Source organism: Convolutriloba macropyga, chromosome 11, assembly GCF_964194025.1.
Source record: "Convolutriloba macropyga chromosome 11, txConMacr16.3, whole genome shotgun sequence".
NCBI lineage: Eukaryota > Metazoa > Xenacoelomorpha > Acoela > Convolutidae > Convolutriloba > Convolutriloba macropyga.
Genome location: NC_134478.1, coordinates 32,629,395 through 32,646,818, shown reverse-complemented (window position 1 = coordinate 32,646,818; position 17,424 = coordinate 32,629,395). Strand labels below are relative to the sequence as shown.

Genomic DNA, 17,424 nt, shown 5'->3' with positions numbered 1-17,424 from the left:
GCTCGAAATTTGACAACGTATTAAGAACTTTTTTCTCAGACCAGTTAGAGCAACAATTAGCCCTTTTTCAGAGCCTACTAGGATTAAGACACTCCTAGGTAGAATATCAAAACGTTGAACAAGACCTAAGCTGTAAAAACCGAAGCTGTGCGGTGCACAGCAAACCAGAGCAAAAAAAAGCGGAAGCAAACAAAAAAAGCGCAAAATTGAAAATCCAAGAAGAGCGCAAAGCTTCAACGAACCTTCTTGCTTTGCAAGAACACATTCCCACGATGTGGGAACACGGACCGAAAAAACCGGTCCGAAAACCGCAGCTCTGCGGTGCAGAGCAAACCAGACCGAAAGAAAGCAACAGCTAGCCAATCTAGCTAGCAAAGAAGCGGGAAGAACTCACCTGGCAGGAGACGACAGCAGACAGAAGAGAAGCCAAAACAAACTCTGAAAACACATTTTGTTAGTATACATAAAAGAACATCAAAGACAACACACGAGACGCACGGCCACCCCCACCAAGCGACCGCTCCCCCCCCCGGCGCCGAACCCCCCCCCCCCCCCCCAAACGACCCGCCCCCCAAAAAAACACCAACCGACCAACGCCAAATTTTGGCATGAGTTCTGGAACATTGCCATGGAACTCAGAGAGCATGGAAATACATTTTGCAATGGATACGAGAATAAGTTACGATGAAGTTACATCACGAACGGACGTCAGAAACGTCCAAAAAGACCCAAATTACGGTAGACTCGCGGGCTAATTTCACTACTTTTTGAAAACAACACTATGTGACATGTATACCATTGAAACCGTCTTGAACTAAGCTGTTCATATCACTAAACAAAATGAAAAAGTTCCCTCTATACACAGAGTTATTAGCAAAAATCATCCGAGTCCGACCGAAAATAGGGACGTTTCCTATGCTCGTACTCAAATTTACAACTTCTGGTGAATATTTTTTCAGGTTTCATTATATCAAAAGAAAGCACGCATAACGAGCTCTCTGATTATGCAACTCAATGGGAAAAAAATTCGTGTAGGCAGAGTTATTAACGATCGAGCCGTTGGTGCCAAATGCACCAAAAAAGGACTTGGATGACCCAAAATGCCCAACACCTTCATCAACGATTATGATTAAAACAACCAAACATATATGGGGAGAATCCCCATTATCAGGGGAGTCTAAACAACCAATTCACGGACAGTTTAATGACGATATTCAGAGGTCACCAGATGATCAGACCTGGCAGTCATCCTCTTCTGGGGTTCAGAATGGGGTCAAGTTTACAGGGAAACTTCTCGAAAACGACCGAACAAAAACAAACGCCGTTAGAACAGTTATTAGCACTGCTTGAGATACGCATCATATTAAAAAATGAGCCCAATCCGTGCATTCTTCAAGGAGTTATAGCAAAAATAAGGTACCGTACCAAATGACCCTAGAAGAGAGATACGCCACTTTCAGAGCTAAAATTGACCTTCTGAACTACGGAAAACGCACTATAAAACATATATGAGGAGAATCCTCACTATCAGGGGAGTCTAAAGAACCATTTCGCGGGGCTAAATTCGTCATTTTTGTTGGTCTAACATGTACATACCTGATATGTACCCGGACACGAATAGGTAAAAATGGAGGTATGTGTCCTTGCCAATTTCTCGAAAACGGCTGAAAGGAACAAAACGCCCTTTACAGGGATTCAAGTACGGCTCACGCTGAGTTCAAATCAACAAACAGATCAAAAATCGGTTCACTCTACGAGGAAATATTCCAACATAAAGGTACCGTACCAAATGACTAAATAGGACAAGTACGGCGCAGGTTTCGCTAAAATTGACCACCTGGACTACGTAAAACTACATACAAAATATATATGGGGAGACTCCCCACTAACTGGGGATTCTAAATCACTAACACTTGTTGGGTAAATCGCGTGTTTTGTTGTACCGAAATTTGGGTCACCCAGAATAGCCCGAAAATTCGAACTATTTCAAATTTGAACATTAAGAACTTTTTGATTAGGCCGATTTGGGAAACGAACCAAACACTGCAAGCAAGAAGGGTTCAGTGCTAACAAAATGCGACCACTCCGGTTTAATTTGGTGCAGTACTTTAGGAGATATTAAGAAAATACTGTTCTGTACCCCATTTTTTGGGCTAAAATCGAAGCCCAAGATCTCCGGAATCGACGTAAAACAACGTGAAACAGCGTTCCCGGCGTATTTGTGGGTGTAATTCTGGTCCACTTCCACATTCTAGGTCACGGCAAACCTTCATGGTGAGGTGGGAAAAAATTTCCCACCTCACCATGAAGGTTATGGTGTTTTGTGTGTTTTGACATAAAACAACATCAACAGAAATTTGATGAAATCGTGAAAAAAGTAAAATTGTTGAATTAAGCTCATCAATTAATACAAGTAGCTCCAAAGACCTAAATGGTGCCTAGAAAGCACAAATTGCACGCCGAAAAACCTGTTCTTTGCGCAAAACACCACTAATCGATTAAAATTTGAGAATTGTTAAGTTTTCCAGCTTTCACTGTTAAATTACCCTTTCACAAAAACTTTTTAGGAAGGCGACCAATAATTTCATCAAAGACGGGCTTAAAAGGAAGAGAATGCGCTCTAAATTACCCATTTTGGTTAATATTTGACAGAGAAACAAGAAAAAAGGCCAAAAACGGAGTGCCTTTTTTATGCGACGAAACAAACTTCGTTCCTCAGCATTTGCAGACTCTTCCAGAACATCCACCGTAAATATTTCATTTCACCCGGGCATTAATCTGTTCTTAGGCCTGGAATAATAAAAACCAATTAGGAGAAACTTTTAACTGCGAAAGAGCTGCTTTAAATAGCGTGTCCTAATGTTTTTCACACAAAAAAATTTGATAAATTGTCATTTCAGGAAAAAACTGTTGTAGTTCTCCATTACCAATAGCTATTATAAATCTTTCAAGAAGCTAATGAAAGAAAATTGATGAAACAAACAATAGCAAACGAAAGAGGCGTCAAAAAACTAAAAACAATCATTTACAATTGAAAAAACAGTCGGAACTTTTTTTTAAGATTTTACTTAATTTTTCTAGTTCTTAAAGTGCAGCATAGTTCGAGTGCTCCGTTCTTTCAACAATTGAAGCTTTGAAGTTGCATGACGTTGATAGACATTATGAGGACTAGGAAGAAATGAAACTTTGAAGATTGAGTTCACTTGCAATACAAAAGATTTCCTTCGGGTTATTATGGATGAAAGAAGATTACTTGAAATCTTATTAGTTTTAAAATTTAAAAAACGACAAAATGAGTTTTTACATGTTACGATTGATACGATATCTGCAGTGTTGATTTTATTTCATTTGTGTGTTTCATAAAGAGCGAAAGTCTATTGAAAAAGTATCAAAAACTATCCTTGATAAACTTTACCCTCACTTATTTACAACATTTAAAAATCAAAAAATTTTCAATGTGTTATAAATTTTCCCCATTTTTCGAGCCCTTATTCCCATTTCAATATTGTTTTGGCTTCAACAGAAGTCCCATTCGGCTACAGAATAAGTTTAGAAGGGATTAAAAGGTTTGAGACATATTCATATTTAGGATTTTCGGCAGGTACCTATTTTATCGGCGATATACGATGTTATCGCAACACAAAACGCATGATTGACTATTTTGCAGACACTATGTGATTTATCACTCTCAACTGACTGCTGACAATTGTTTTTTGTAGTACTTGCTACCTAATAAGGACTCAAAACGATGGGACAATAGTAAAATGTTTTTTACAGAACAAAAAGTCGAATAAAAAATTATTTATCATAAGCTGGAACGCACTAGATGCCTTTGTTTGACTTTTTGAGTGTTTACCACTTCCATCACCTTTGGTAAGAACAGATTGAACTATTTAAACGATCATTGAACTGTTTTCATGAAAACAAGTATTTGAAACACGTTATCGACGCTAAAATCTATATAAAAAATATTGTTTTTATTTCAAGTTTGGCTGTCAATAATTTTTTTACCGGCATGAATGAAGAAAGCAGCGAGAAGGGCAAACATGAACTGTTTGGTGCTATCAAAATGCGACTATGCCGAACAGATTTGGTTCAGTACTTCAGGAGCATTTAACAAATCCCTAAGTATACCCCATTTTTTCAGCTATTTTTAGAGCCCAAAAATGCCGAAAAAAATCTTGACGTGGTTAAAAGGTACCTCTAGCGTGTTTTTGGGAGTAAACTCAGTCCATCTTGGCGTTCCCAATTGAGACAAACCTTCATGGTAAGATGGGAAAAAATTTCCTGCCTCGCCATGAAGGTTATGGTGTTTCATCAGTTTTGATACAAAACAACATACACCGAAATTTGACAAAACAATAAAAATAGAAAAATTGTTGAAATACCAACAACCATTGATATAGTCAAATTAAGAGACTTGAGTATTGCCTGGAAAACACAAATTGCACGCAAAAAATTTGTTCGATTACAAAAGGCACACCTCAGCCAATAGAATCTGAGATCGGACACTGTTCTCAGGATTGAATCTTGAATAACCGTTCAATAACAAATTTTCAAGACAAACAAATTACATTGCATGCAGTAACCATTTAAGCGCCACCAATTGCGCTGCTGATAAGCCAGTTAGATGCCAAACTATAGAGAAGTCCAGAAAATATAAAACCTTGATTTATTTTTTTTTAAAGCGATCAAATGAATTTATTGTTGCGCATTTGAAGATTCTTCTTAAATCATTCTTGTAAATAGTTTAAACTATCTTATTGTAGATCTGCAAGACGGCTCTTGCTGTTGTGAAGGCCCAAAGGTAACTGACTTTTCAAATGAGCCAAAATTTGAATAAAAAATTTTCTTCTGAAACCAGAACAGATTTAATTGAAACGAACGCAAAAAAAACTCTTTAATTTTTCTTTTCTTTCCTATAAAATGTGGGCCTGTTTTTAGGTATTTTTTCACCAGCTACTGTGGATAATTGGAACTGAATTTTTTCTGGTTGATTAATGACATGAACTGCAGAAGGTATCATTAGACTTCCAAAGTTTTGCACGGCCTCACAAGGGGCGTAACAGGTTTTTGCTATTTCAAACTAATTCAAAGTAAAATTTTTGAACGTTATGTGTACCTGCAGAACAAATTAATGTCTGAAAAAACACTTTGGAAAAATTACAAAACTTGGTACGGCCTTATACGGCGCCGTACTAAGTTTTTTAATTTTTCATATATGTGAAAAGTGCCAAAAATTATTGAAAAAATGACTTGTATGAGATAATAGTTTTTTTTAAAACCGATTTTAGGAAGTAAGACTTTAGAAATTGCCAATTACCTCAACTGGATACGGTGCCGTAGAAAACTTATTACGGCCTTATACGGTGCCGTACAAAGTTTTCTAAGTTTTCTACGGCACCGTATAAGTCTTAGTAAGTTTTCAAAGTTTCGTCTAAGGTGGTCAACCTGGGCTATCAAAGAGGGAACGTTTTTTAAACCAAATTTAGAAAAACATAAAAATTTGATTGATTTCACCCGACGCTTTGATGTTCTATTTGGATTGAGTTCAAATTATCCCACGGCACATGCACTATAATCTTGCAAAAAATTGCAAGATTTCACAGTTAAGTCGTCAGATTTATAGTGAGATTGAGTGTTCGGTCAGAACAGCAGAACATGATTGAGTCTCAAAGCTCTTGAATGTTGCCATATATATATATATATATATATATATATATATATATTTCTTGGAGTTTAAATTAAAATGTCCTATATTGTCAAACCTGTGAAACTCGTGATTTCAAAACTTTTTTACTCCTAAAATTGTTTTAAAGTAAACTATTTTTGGAATACGAATATTTTAAAGTCACGAGTTTCACAGGTTTGACAATATAGAACCAGTGTCATGAAGGAAAAGTGTCATTTTCGGTTGTAGATAAATCAAAATTACAAATACTTAATGATTTTGCCGCCCGTATCATCCCTGTGTAAGTTTTTCAAACGTACCAAATCCTCATAAGTGCGTTTTTTAAAGTGGACTTTATCGGTACGTTTTGTTTTATACGTAGGAATATGTGCGGTTTTAAACCAAAGCTACGTAAACGTGAACTAACTAAGGGACTTCCTGTTTTTGTTGTAACTTTTTGTTGAATGTTAGCCAACTGTTTCCCACTTGTTTAAGCCAAGCATACCGGAGCTTTGCTCCAATATAATATCAATTTTTACTTCTAAAACCCGTTATACTGACAAAACCAAACAATTTGAAGCTTTGCTGCGTTACAGGTTGAGCATAACGAATAACTATTATATTGTTTTTCAGTCGTATTTGTTCACTCCTACCAACTAGGGTTAATTGATTATTTTTCTACCGTTTAATAACAAGAGCACTCGAAAGCACCCCTGTCACCATGAAAACCCGCTTTTCCCAGGTCACCGTAAGTATAGTTTAAATCCACCATCAAAATCTCACGTTTCACGATGAAAAAAACTTGAGATAGATTAAATATAACCGGCTAACGTCGGGAAAAATGCTATCAAACGACCTGCAAGCGAGTGACTTCAATATTATCCAGCCGGGGATTGTTTAGGGATGCTAGCATTGGGGGGATGTGAGCGAAATACGGGGGATAGGTTTGACTGATAGTTCCGGTGAATTGCTTTTTTAGAGTGTAGTAAGGCTTAGGATTCTAAGATAACTTAATGCTTTCCAAGCACTACATGTTTATCCAATTTTCGAGGAAGAAAAGCCACATACGTTGGACGAAAAGTCAGTCAAGCGAACAATCGCAGAGAAGACCACATAAAAAATTTAATTGCTAAAATATAGAAACTAATAGCAATACTAGAGCAATCAATAAGATCTTTGTAAAACACTGGTTCCATGTGGTTCTTGGACAATTTTGCGATGGTTCAGGCCTATGATAGACGCAGCGCTTACAAAAACCAAGATCTTACAGAGCAATTTCAATTTACAAATTTACGTTCTTCTTGTTTTGCCAACTCGATAAGCTTCTGTTTACTAGGATGCTTTTATATGGTACCATTTTTTACGACAAAAGCTCTGCTCCAATAAGAGTATTTTCAAAGGAGAAATCAAGTACAAAAATTATCTTTTGACAAAGACCTTCTTTTTTAGTTGTTGCTAAGTGTTCATTACGAGAGTAAAAAGGAAGTTATTGCAAGTTTACGTTGCAGCATAAAAAATTACAATAACGTTTTTTTTAGTATTTTTCGAACAATCAAAGATCTGAGCGAGCATAAACCATTCACTGGCTTGTTAAGTTGTGCTTTTGGATTTGTAATTTTCATTTTAAATAAAAAAGTGTACTACTTGAAAAATTGTCAGTCACAATTCGTTACCCGTTTTCAATTAAAAAACTGTTACTAGTTACAATGAGGCTCAGAAAGTTTAGTTAGTCGACGTTTTTTGTTTTGTTTGGCTATACTGCTCAGCCTAGAAATTGAAATCAGTGAAGTTATGATGTAACATTCAGCTAATAGAACGATGACAGTAGTATCGGAGCTTATCTGAATGTTTATGTCTAATAACAAAATGACCTCTATTTCACTACGAGGAATTTCCAGACTACAAATACCGGGTTTTCTGGCTATTCTCAACATTTCTATGCAACCTAGCAAAAACATTTGGAAAAATTTTCCGGATAAAATTTGATCAGAAGTTTCTCGGGTCTCCAATTGTCTGATCAGCAGTTTCTTCATTCTGTGATTGTCTGATCTGAGGTTGCTTTCGACCTGAGACCATAACCTGGGTTATTGTTGTCGGGTTGGTAGTTATGGTAAACTATCCGCAATTTCTAATTGCAGGTCTTCACGAGTTGCGGATGTGGTAGCAGCTTCAATTCGTCTCATCAACGGTGAAGAGAAATCTGACATTGTGATGAATTACACTCTCAACTTCGACGACGCTCATCCTTACACAAATGAACAAGGCTAGGTCTTTCTACTTTTTGAAATTAAAAATGAAGTTCGTTACCGCAAACCGTAGTTAAAATATTATTACAATATCAGTGAGATAATTATTGCCGTGTGTAAATTTATTTCACCAGTTGCAACGAACAATACTTTTTCAATAAAATTTTCATTTCCAAAAAGGTCCAGTTAAAAAAATCATTTTTACATTAAAAAGTGTGAGAAATAATTGTTTGCTGCATTATCTCTTATAGAGGTTACTGCTAAGTGCGCATCAATTTCACCAAAACTATCACAAATATCACAGACGTTCTGGCAAAAAAACAAGATGATCTCAACGTTTTTACCGCACTTTAAGTTGACGCCCTCTTCTAGAAAAGTTTATAACCATATAACATCTGAGAAAAAAATTGGGAATATACAAGACTCATTAAATCATTTACCGAGATAAACCAGTAATGGTTCTTGACATTATCTAAAAGATGTTGTTTAATGCTGACAATTTTTATTTAAACATTTTTTGAAATAAAACTTTTTCTTAATTTCCATTCCCTCCCGTCTTTGATGGATCTCATATTCTACTGCCTACATTTTCATCTAATTTTGGCTATCCGGAATGACCACCATAAAATGATCTCAGTAGTTTTTCCTATGCAAATTCGTATATAAGGATTAGTAGCCACACAACAAGTAAATGGTTCATTGAAGCTAAGAAACGATACTAAGACAAGGAAGCTCACCAATGTGCAATGGCACATAATGTTACGATTCCACTGATCCACAACCTTGTTTCAATTGTCTGCCAACTAAAAGCAGAGAAAGACAGCCTCCAATGAAGTAGTTTATATTTTGTTATTGAAGCTTTGATAGATTCCTACACAGTAAATTCGAAAAGATAAGGCCACTAAAGACAGGCACGGGACACTGTTCAAATATGAAGCAGCTATATCATCTTTGAAGTGAGATTCACTTACTAATCGATAAAACTATAATGCAGGGCAAATATTTTCCTAAATTTGATATTAGTTTCGAAGCAAAATTTAATAATCATTTTTTGTTAAATGAACACAAGTTTTTTCAATTACGCTTTTTCAGAAAACCAGTTGGAAATGTCAGTTGTCAAAATAAATGCCCAGCTGTAAACGAAAAAAATTTGCCAAACAACTGAATAAGCGAAAAACAAACTGCAAGTTTGAGTTGCTTAAATTCGATAAATATGATCAGCTATCAATTGATATGGGATCCGAGATTTATACCCCGATATCGTACACTATATCCCGTAAATGTTGAGAATGGTTACCTAACTGAGCAAAATTTATAAAAAGTTTCAAAAATGGTCAAAAATGTGAAATCTCTTTTAAGAAAATTATAAACCTCAAAAACTAATAAAAAAAGATGAAATTTCAAAAGAAATTTGTAATTTCAAATTCGACCAAAATCGGCTGAACAAAATAACTAGTTAAGCAAGTATTCCCTCTGAACGCAAATGCAGTCGGAACAATTTTTTAGGGAAACGTTTGTAAACATAAATTAGTCAGAGTTCTCAACTTAAAAACTCTCAATTGCTGTAAAAATTCTCTGCTGAATTACTCAACTCATACTGTTTGTGCTCCAGAGACAAGAAGAAATTTTTAGTCTATTACTTGACATACTGTCATAATTTTAAGTTGTACTGCTATAGGCTCATAACGGCCTTTTTGACATTTTAAATTGTATAATTTTCAGAATTTTCACTGTACACAATTATCTCGAGCACAATTTGTTGAAAGAAAAACGTTAGCAGAATTTTATGGCATAATAATTCATTTAAGATTATTCTCCAAACACATCAACGAGTCTTCACTGTTTTTGCTTTCAAATTTATATTGTTTTAATTATGCGCGAGCTTCTTAAATGGTTAACTGTTGTTGCCTAAAAATAATTCCCCGCTTAGCAATTTAGCTTTGCCCAGTGTTAATAGGACAAATTTGTTGGGACAGTTCCTAATTACAATAAAATGAGCATCATGTGGATGTGAGTAATGTCACAAAATTATACAAGATTCTAAACATGCATTGCAATATAATACTAAAGTCAAATTTTTCGGCTCTTATATGACCGTGAGTTATCTTAGTTTGCTTGCCGAGCAAGTTTGATTACCAGGGAAGAGTTATCTGATCTGGCTAAGATCTCGCTTTTTGAAACACATTCTTAACTTTCGGAAAATAATTAGATCTTGATAAGAATTTCAATGAATAAGTTTTATTGCAATCAAATTTTGCATTTTTCTAATAGACGCACCTAGTGAAAAATCTGCGGTTTTTGATTATACGAAGTTGTCGGCATCATCTTTTTCCCTCAGGCAAGCATCAAAGAAAAACCCAAAGTTTTTATGAGATCGTCATTTACTACCCGGGTCGACCACCATAAATGCTTCTTCGAAACCATATCAAAAATTTGCATGAAGACTATGGTTAGCTAACGAGACTGCAAAATTTCTCTGCATAATTAATTTTGTATGGAACCTTATAAAGTTCTCACGTAAGATCCTTAATTGTTCGGCTAGAGCATAGCAAAAGAGCACACAAGAAGTTTCTGCTTTTCTTGGATGGATCCATTCAGGGTCCTGAGAATCGTTTCTAAGAAGCGTTGTCTCGAGTATTTGCTATAAGAAGTGTTAGTTAATGTCGTTTCTTAATCGCTGTAAAATTTGCACATTTGAAGCGCTAACCTTATATCATAGAAAATTTTACATGAACGCTCAGGATTGAGAACTATATATTGGCGCACCAATAGAATCTAAAAGATGCGTACAGACGATACAGAAGCTTGTACGCCAAAAGACACGAGACTTATTTTTTTTCAATGTTTGGCGAATTTATGATGTTCAGCAACGTTATATTGAAAAAGATTTATTTAACTAAAAATAATAAACCACCGAAGCTCTGACCATAGCTGCACATAGGGCACACTGCCCGCGACACAAAAGAACCGGATCAGAGTGGCCTCGAGTCATGGGCCGCAACCTTGATGCTCATTTATGATACTTCAGGAACCGTTAAAACGACAGTTACGAACTGGTGTGGATACTACAGTGCAATGCACAAGTCCTACTCGACCAATGGGGTTGAGAGTGTACGACAGGCAGAGTCACAAGCTCATTGCGTCACTTCCCATCAAAGCTCATTTTCAGTTGTGTCAGAGGGAGTCATGCTCAAGACAGACGAGGAAATGTCGGTTAGTTGCGAACTGTTCCCTCCCCAGGTTCAGAGGTCAATCATCTATAAAGATTGACAAAAGATTAGTGCTTCACAAAAAACAATCCAACATAGAGTCCGACCTAAAATACAAAAAGTATCAATCAATATCAAAGTGAAATAGAAATTTTTGTTTGGTATGGTCTTAGTAAATATACCTTGATTAGGACAAACTTTTCCTGAAAACTATTTGAGATCTCTTCCGTGCTATTTCCTTTATTTGATCTAGATATATGTGATAAAAAGTTCTAATTGCGATTTGCTATGTAATTGCGATCTTTCATGCCAGCACGTTTACCCCGTAAAATGTTAAATAAATTCATTTTAACGATTTTCACGATCTTGACAATACAATTGTTTCAGGATCAATCCCCGCTTTTTACGCTTAACATACTTCGTTTTCAAAATGTCAAGACGATGACTTTCAACTTTGTCGTCTTCAGTTTCCACTGTTGGTTATTTTTCAACATAAGAAAATTCTTTGTGACAACTTTAAATGAAACACAATCTAGCAAACAACAGTTATTTGTTCGATTACGAAATTATTTGTTTCACGATAGCATTATCTTTGATTATAGCTGACAGAAGGACAAAACGGACGACGAAGATGTCTTTCAAATAATTGTTCCTAAAAAGAGGGTTGTCGCTAAATTCAAGATGAAGATTAGAGAGAAAAACTTCATAACTTGAGTTCAAACCCCAATTTAGAAGTTTTCTTAGTTAGTATGCCATTGATTTCCACTATGTGGGGAACTTGTATGAAATCAGTGAATTAATCGTTTTAAAAAAATTACACTCGATATAGCGAGGAATTTTCAGGAACTTTTGCTAAAGTTAAACTGATAACCAACTGACAAAATTGTGAAAACTGAAAAAAATTCGTTGTTAAAATGTCTGTAATTTTCGATGGGCCAGAAGGGTTCATTTAAGAAGAAAGAAAAAAAGTTCAATGAATTGATTTTGTGAAATAAAGGTTTGTGAGCAAAATCACTTTGTGATTTTGATGAAATAAATGTTACTAATTTGTGTAAAATTAGTAACTAACTGAAATAATTAATACAAAATCTATTGACTATTAAATTGAAGTGGTGACCAACAATGTGAAAACATGCGAAAGACTTAAAAAGGAAATGTCTAGGAAATTTGAATACGTGAGAGCGTGTGAAACAGTTCTCAAGATAGTGAATTCTTGACATTTTGAATAACAACATTGAGAGATAACAGATAATTTTCTTTAGCAAGAAAGTTTCTATTAACTACACAAATTTCTAAAAAATCTTGTAAGCGAATATTAAAAAAATATAATTCCTATCAAAGTTTTGATTTCTGTTCATTCAATTTTTTGCATACCGGCCACTAAGAGTTTGTTAGTATAGTTGAGGCCTGATTCTCTATTGGAAAGTCAAACTCAACTTCGGGATGCTGCAGGATGAATGATTTGACTGATGGTTAATAATGAATCAAAAGTTAAATATATATCAAAATCAATTTTATGATACCAATTTCAAAAATAATAATTGTAAAATTAATCAGTAACTAAGTAGTTCTAAGTTTGAAAAAAATTTATGTTCAGCTATTTTTAATTGCTCTCGAAGTACGTTTGAAGCAATTTTTGTAAACGTGTGTCTTTTTATGCAAAATTTTTTTGACCGTTTTGTTGTAGAACATTAGTTAGATTTTATTTCTTGAGTGACTTTTTCACACCTCACTTTCCAGTTCTTTGAGTGATTTGAATTGCGCTAGGTCTGTTAGAAAAAACAACAGATTTTGAGCGCATACAGGTCATAGCAGGTGTAACGTACAGTTTAGTGTCCTCGATGCTTATCTGAGAGATCCGGGGTGCAAACCACTCATCAGTCGAATTGTTTTGCACCATAAAAGTTTCTCCAGTCTATGCCCCCTTTAAATCGTTTGCCTCGCTAGTCGTTTGAGAGCAATCCGTCCGACGTTAGTCGGATGTTTAATATTGAAGTTAATAAATAAACTAAACAAGAAGGCTCGTTAATGTGCGTTTGCACATGATACTCCGACCCGCTCTCATCGACATATTTGAATTAACTGTCTTTTGACTCACATTTTTTCACAAAGAGATAATCAAAAATAAATTCGTTACACAACCAAACTAATATTTGAATTAAATAATGTCAAGCCTCATTACAACGAGATCTGCTAATAAAAAGACTACGAGAAACAAAAACAACAACAACAACAAAAAAGCAAAAAGAAAAATTTCACGGCAAAAACTCAACATCTAAAAAGCACCTAGTAACACCGTCAAATTACTATCAGACAAAACACTAAGTACACAAATTTACTTTTTCTAACTACACAGCAGATGGGATTTTTCCTTAATTGGCCATAAGAAGAAAAAAAGGAGGCGAAATTCAAAAATCAATCAACATTTGTTAAACCAAATATATTCAAAACTCTTAAAAATCATTAAAAGTCATTAGCTTTTAACAAAATAATTTTTGAAAAATTTACTAAAAAGTCATAATAAAATCAATAAGACCTGTATTTTGTTAGACTAAGCCATAGGAATGGACTATAGATGCAGAAGAACTCAGTAATTACGAACAACAAATTACAAAAATTGCGAACACACAAGTTAGTGGAGCCACTAAAAACATTAGCCATTATCTGAATATTATGTATTTCCATTTCAATTTTGATCTATAGAGATTCTGCTAAAGTTATATTCAATGAATAAATAAGTTCAATTGCGCCACCTTTGAAAACCATTGGGATCTGTTATTACGCGCTTGTGCTAAAGGAAGAGAGAAAGAAACATAAAAACACCACTCACAAAACTTTATGAAAAGGCATATTTTCCAACAAACAAAACATCAGTTACGTCATAATATCAGTAAACTTGTTAGTTTTTAAGATACAAGGAATTGCATGGGACCTCACAAGGATGAGATTAAGCTACACATTGACGAAAAGAACAAGAAAAAGCTGACAAAAAAAGAAAAATCCTGAAAAATACTTAAAATGTATAATATCCCAAATTTTTGCTATAGTCTCAATTCGCTATATCTGACTATTCGCTATAAACTGACTGCCTCGGTTGACATCATTCTTTTAGTCCTCAATTACAAGCTTATGAGACTGATCAGCTTTTTACGACTTCCTAAAGAATTAAAAAACAGGCAAAAACAACATAAATTCAGAAAATGAGCGAGAAAAGAGTCTAACCCCTACAAAATGGAGCTTTTCTTTAAAAAAATTTACGATTATCAGTAAAGTAATTAGTGGCAATATCATTTGTCTAACAACCAACAAATATGAACAAACACATTGAAACAAGGAAATTTTTGAGAAAAAACCGTAATATCAACGCCATTAAATTCAATAGCTTTCAACGGCAGCTCATAAAAACGCTAAGTTATGCCTCGATAAGACGACAACGATGTTGGTCATTCACATGTCATCAATAGGACATTAGGATAAGTCTTTAACTATGAAAATAACAACAACAAATACAGGCAGCATTCCAAAATTTTAAAAGTGCGAGAAGAAAGTGTCGAAGCCGTTTAAATCCGAAGCCTTTGCTGTCAAAACTTTAATTAAAATCTATTGGAACTGTTCTCTAAGCTAATGCATCTACCAATTTTACAATAATGTGTTAGGAATCCAAAAAAACCAAATATACAAAAAATATCCAAACATTTTTCAAAAAAATGAAAACTCTTGCATCGAAGTCATCACACCAATAACTGGAAGATAAAACCGCTTACTAGATTAAGTTTTGTTTGAGTAGAAAAAAGGAGGTCCGGTCATTAGTAAGACTGACTTACAGTTCACGAAAAAAGTTAAAAATCTGTTGATGTTAAACAAAATTTCGAAAAACTATTTTTAAAGTCTTAACAGCCATTATATTCCAAAGCTTTCAACGTAAGTCAATAAATACGCTCAGTTTCGACTTCATTGCAGGGCAAGGATAATTGTCATGCACAGGTAGTCTATGAGGCAGCACAATAAGTCTTATGACTATGGAAACAAGAACAAAAACAGGCAAAAACCAAAATTTAGGTAGAAAAGTTCGAGAAAGTGTCGAAGTCATTTAAACCGTAAGTTCTTCTCTGAACACTTTATCCATGACCCATTGAACGTCTTCCCTAAGACCATGAGAGAGATCAATATCTGTATAATGTGATAAGATTTCAAGAGGAATCAATAATACGAAATAAACAATTTTTTTATAAAAAAGAATTTGAAGTCTTGTAGCATTGAAGTCATATAAAAAATATTTACAAAAAAGCCTTTAAACAGATGAATTATGTCATTACTGAGACTTACTTACAATTCACGAAAATAAGTTTTTTTTATCTGTTAATGTTAAAAGAATTTGTCGAATAATCATTTGTAAAGACTTAACAACCATTAGCTGTCCACTCAGAGCTCTAGATAGGTTCACCTAATGCTCATTACAAAACTTATTGCGTTTTTAGTCGACAAGTTTATGCCATAGGATACAAAAATTTTAGTAAAGCCTCAAAAAGAAAAAAAATCCATTTGAACTACAAAAACTCATAGTCGAAGCTAAAGAAAGCACGAGCGATTCCTTGAAAACAAATTATTTGTTCATTGGGCTCAAATAAATATGAAAAGTTTTCTAAAAAAAGAGCTCTCAAATAGAATTCGAATTTTTTATTGATGGTACGCTTCCCTATAAGACCAAAACTAGGTTTTTCTTCGCCTTTCGTCTATCAAAAATTGATTCAGCTTTTGGTCTGAAATGTAATTTTGAATTAATATTCTTATAAAAAAGATCTTAAATTTAAGAAAATTTACACTAAAATGAACAAAATCATGCCAAATATCCCGTGTTCACACAAAAATTCAATCCTCGATAAATCCTCGAAAAAAAAAACGAAATTAAAAAAAAAATCTTTTTAATTTCGAATTCTGCGCTGGACGAGCTTTTTAATGATACCACTCACATTTCTCTACGATGAATATATCGAAGGGTCAAAATTGCCTGAAAAAAACCCATTTGAGTATATAGTTCCTTCCCCCACAAGTGGGGTCGGAACAAACAATAAATATCTGGTGGTTGATGCTCCCTAATTTATTGGGTCTAACCAATTAAGACAAGGCTAACTTCAAATTTGCCAGTGTACACTTAGAATGCTATCACTTTTACACGCCAGAAGTCTTGGAAGTTGATTAAGCTATCCGTTCAAATGAGTGAAAAATTCATGTATTTTCCGACATTCTTGTCAATTGTCGACATAACTGTCAAGTGCGAAAATGCAATAAGATATTGTCGCCGTTGCCCACAAAGTCCTAAGAAAAACTCCAAAATTATTTAAAAAATTACTTGGTGGCCTAATACCTTCAGAATTAAGCTCATAAAGTATCAATATGACGTTATTTTTATGATTAAAGACGGCGATGAAACAATAACACTTTTTTATTGCTTTCCATTAAAAATATTCTTTATCTTACGTTAAAAACCGATGAGATTGAAAAAAAATTGGTTGTTTAGATCCAAAGAAAGCGACAAAATAAGATACAAGAACGAAAACGCATTCTGCAAATGTTTTTAATCACTTCCTGTCAATTTTCCCAACTTGGGTTCCACAGTTTGAGTTTTGGTCTCTGGTTCCATCTCCTGCAAAACTACTTTGCTGATTGTTCCGCCCTACATGTGTATTCCTACCCACATTATATACTCAAATGGATTTTTTTTGTTCAGTCAATTTTTGCCGATCGATATATTCATCGTAGAGAGTTGAGACAGGTATCACTAGAAATCCGTCAAGCGTAGAATATTTATTTATTTTTTTTTTATTTTGGTTTTTTACAGGGAGTTAGCGAGGTTTATATTTTGGGAAAAATAGTGAATTCCATTGTTTGCATTCACATTTTCCGTAATTTTTGACCAAATTTTTCTAAAGTTTATTAATACTTTTGAAAACAATGTTATTGGTTTTACGTTTAGGGATAAAAACGATTCGCCAATTTGTTTTATCCCAGTTTTTTGTTTAATATTTGTGCTAACTTTTTCGAATTTGATACTTCGAATTTGATTCAAAAAGAGCTCCAAATACGCTTTTGTATCCTTCTTGGTTAAAATTTACAGAAAGTAGAGAATTAACGTCTGCTGCCAAAATCTTTGAGAACTCCAAATAACGACAGCTGTATATTGGAAACCTATTGGAATTTTTTGGAATAAATTTCTGGCGGTTTTTCCAAAAATAAATCTAATAATTATACAAAATGCATGATTTAATCGTAGTTTTTTTTTAAAGTTTCATTTGCTAAT

General features: G+C 34.3%; 2 protein-coding genes across 2 annotated transcripts in view; both read left to right on the top strand.

The window, feature by feature from the left end:
• LOC142349104 (uncharacterized) overlaps positions 1-7,939 on the top strand; it is a 54,832-nt gene extending 46,893 nt beyond the window's left edge. The window contains exon 3 of the mRNA XM_075400516.1: positions 7,810-7,939. Coding sequence (XP_075256631.1) covers positions 7,810-7,939 — 130 coding nt within the window. The remainder of the gene's footprint in view (positions 1-7,809) is intronic.
• Positions 7,940-10,956: 3,017 nt separating this feature from the next.
• Positions 10,957-17,424, top strand: part of LOC142349448 (uncharacterized) — a 116,936-nt gene continuing 110,468 nt past the window's right edge. Inside the window, exon 1 of the mRNA XM_075401013.1 lies at positions 10,957-11,130. Within this exon, the coding sequence (XP_075257128.1) occupies positions 10,993-11,130 (138 nt within the window). The 5' untranslated portion in view covers positions 10,957-10,992. The remainder of the gene's footprint in view (positions 11,131-17,424) is intronic.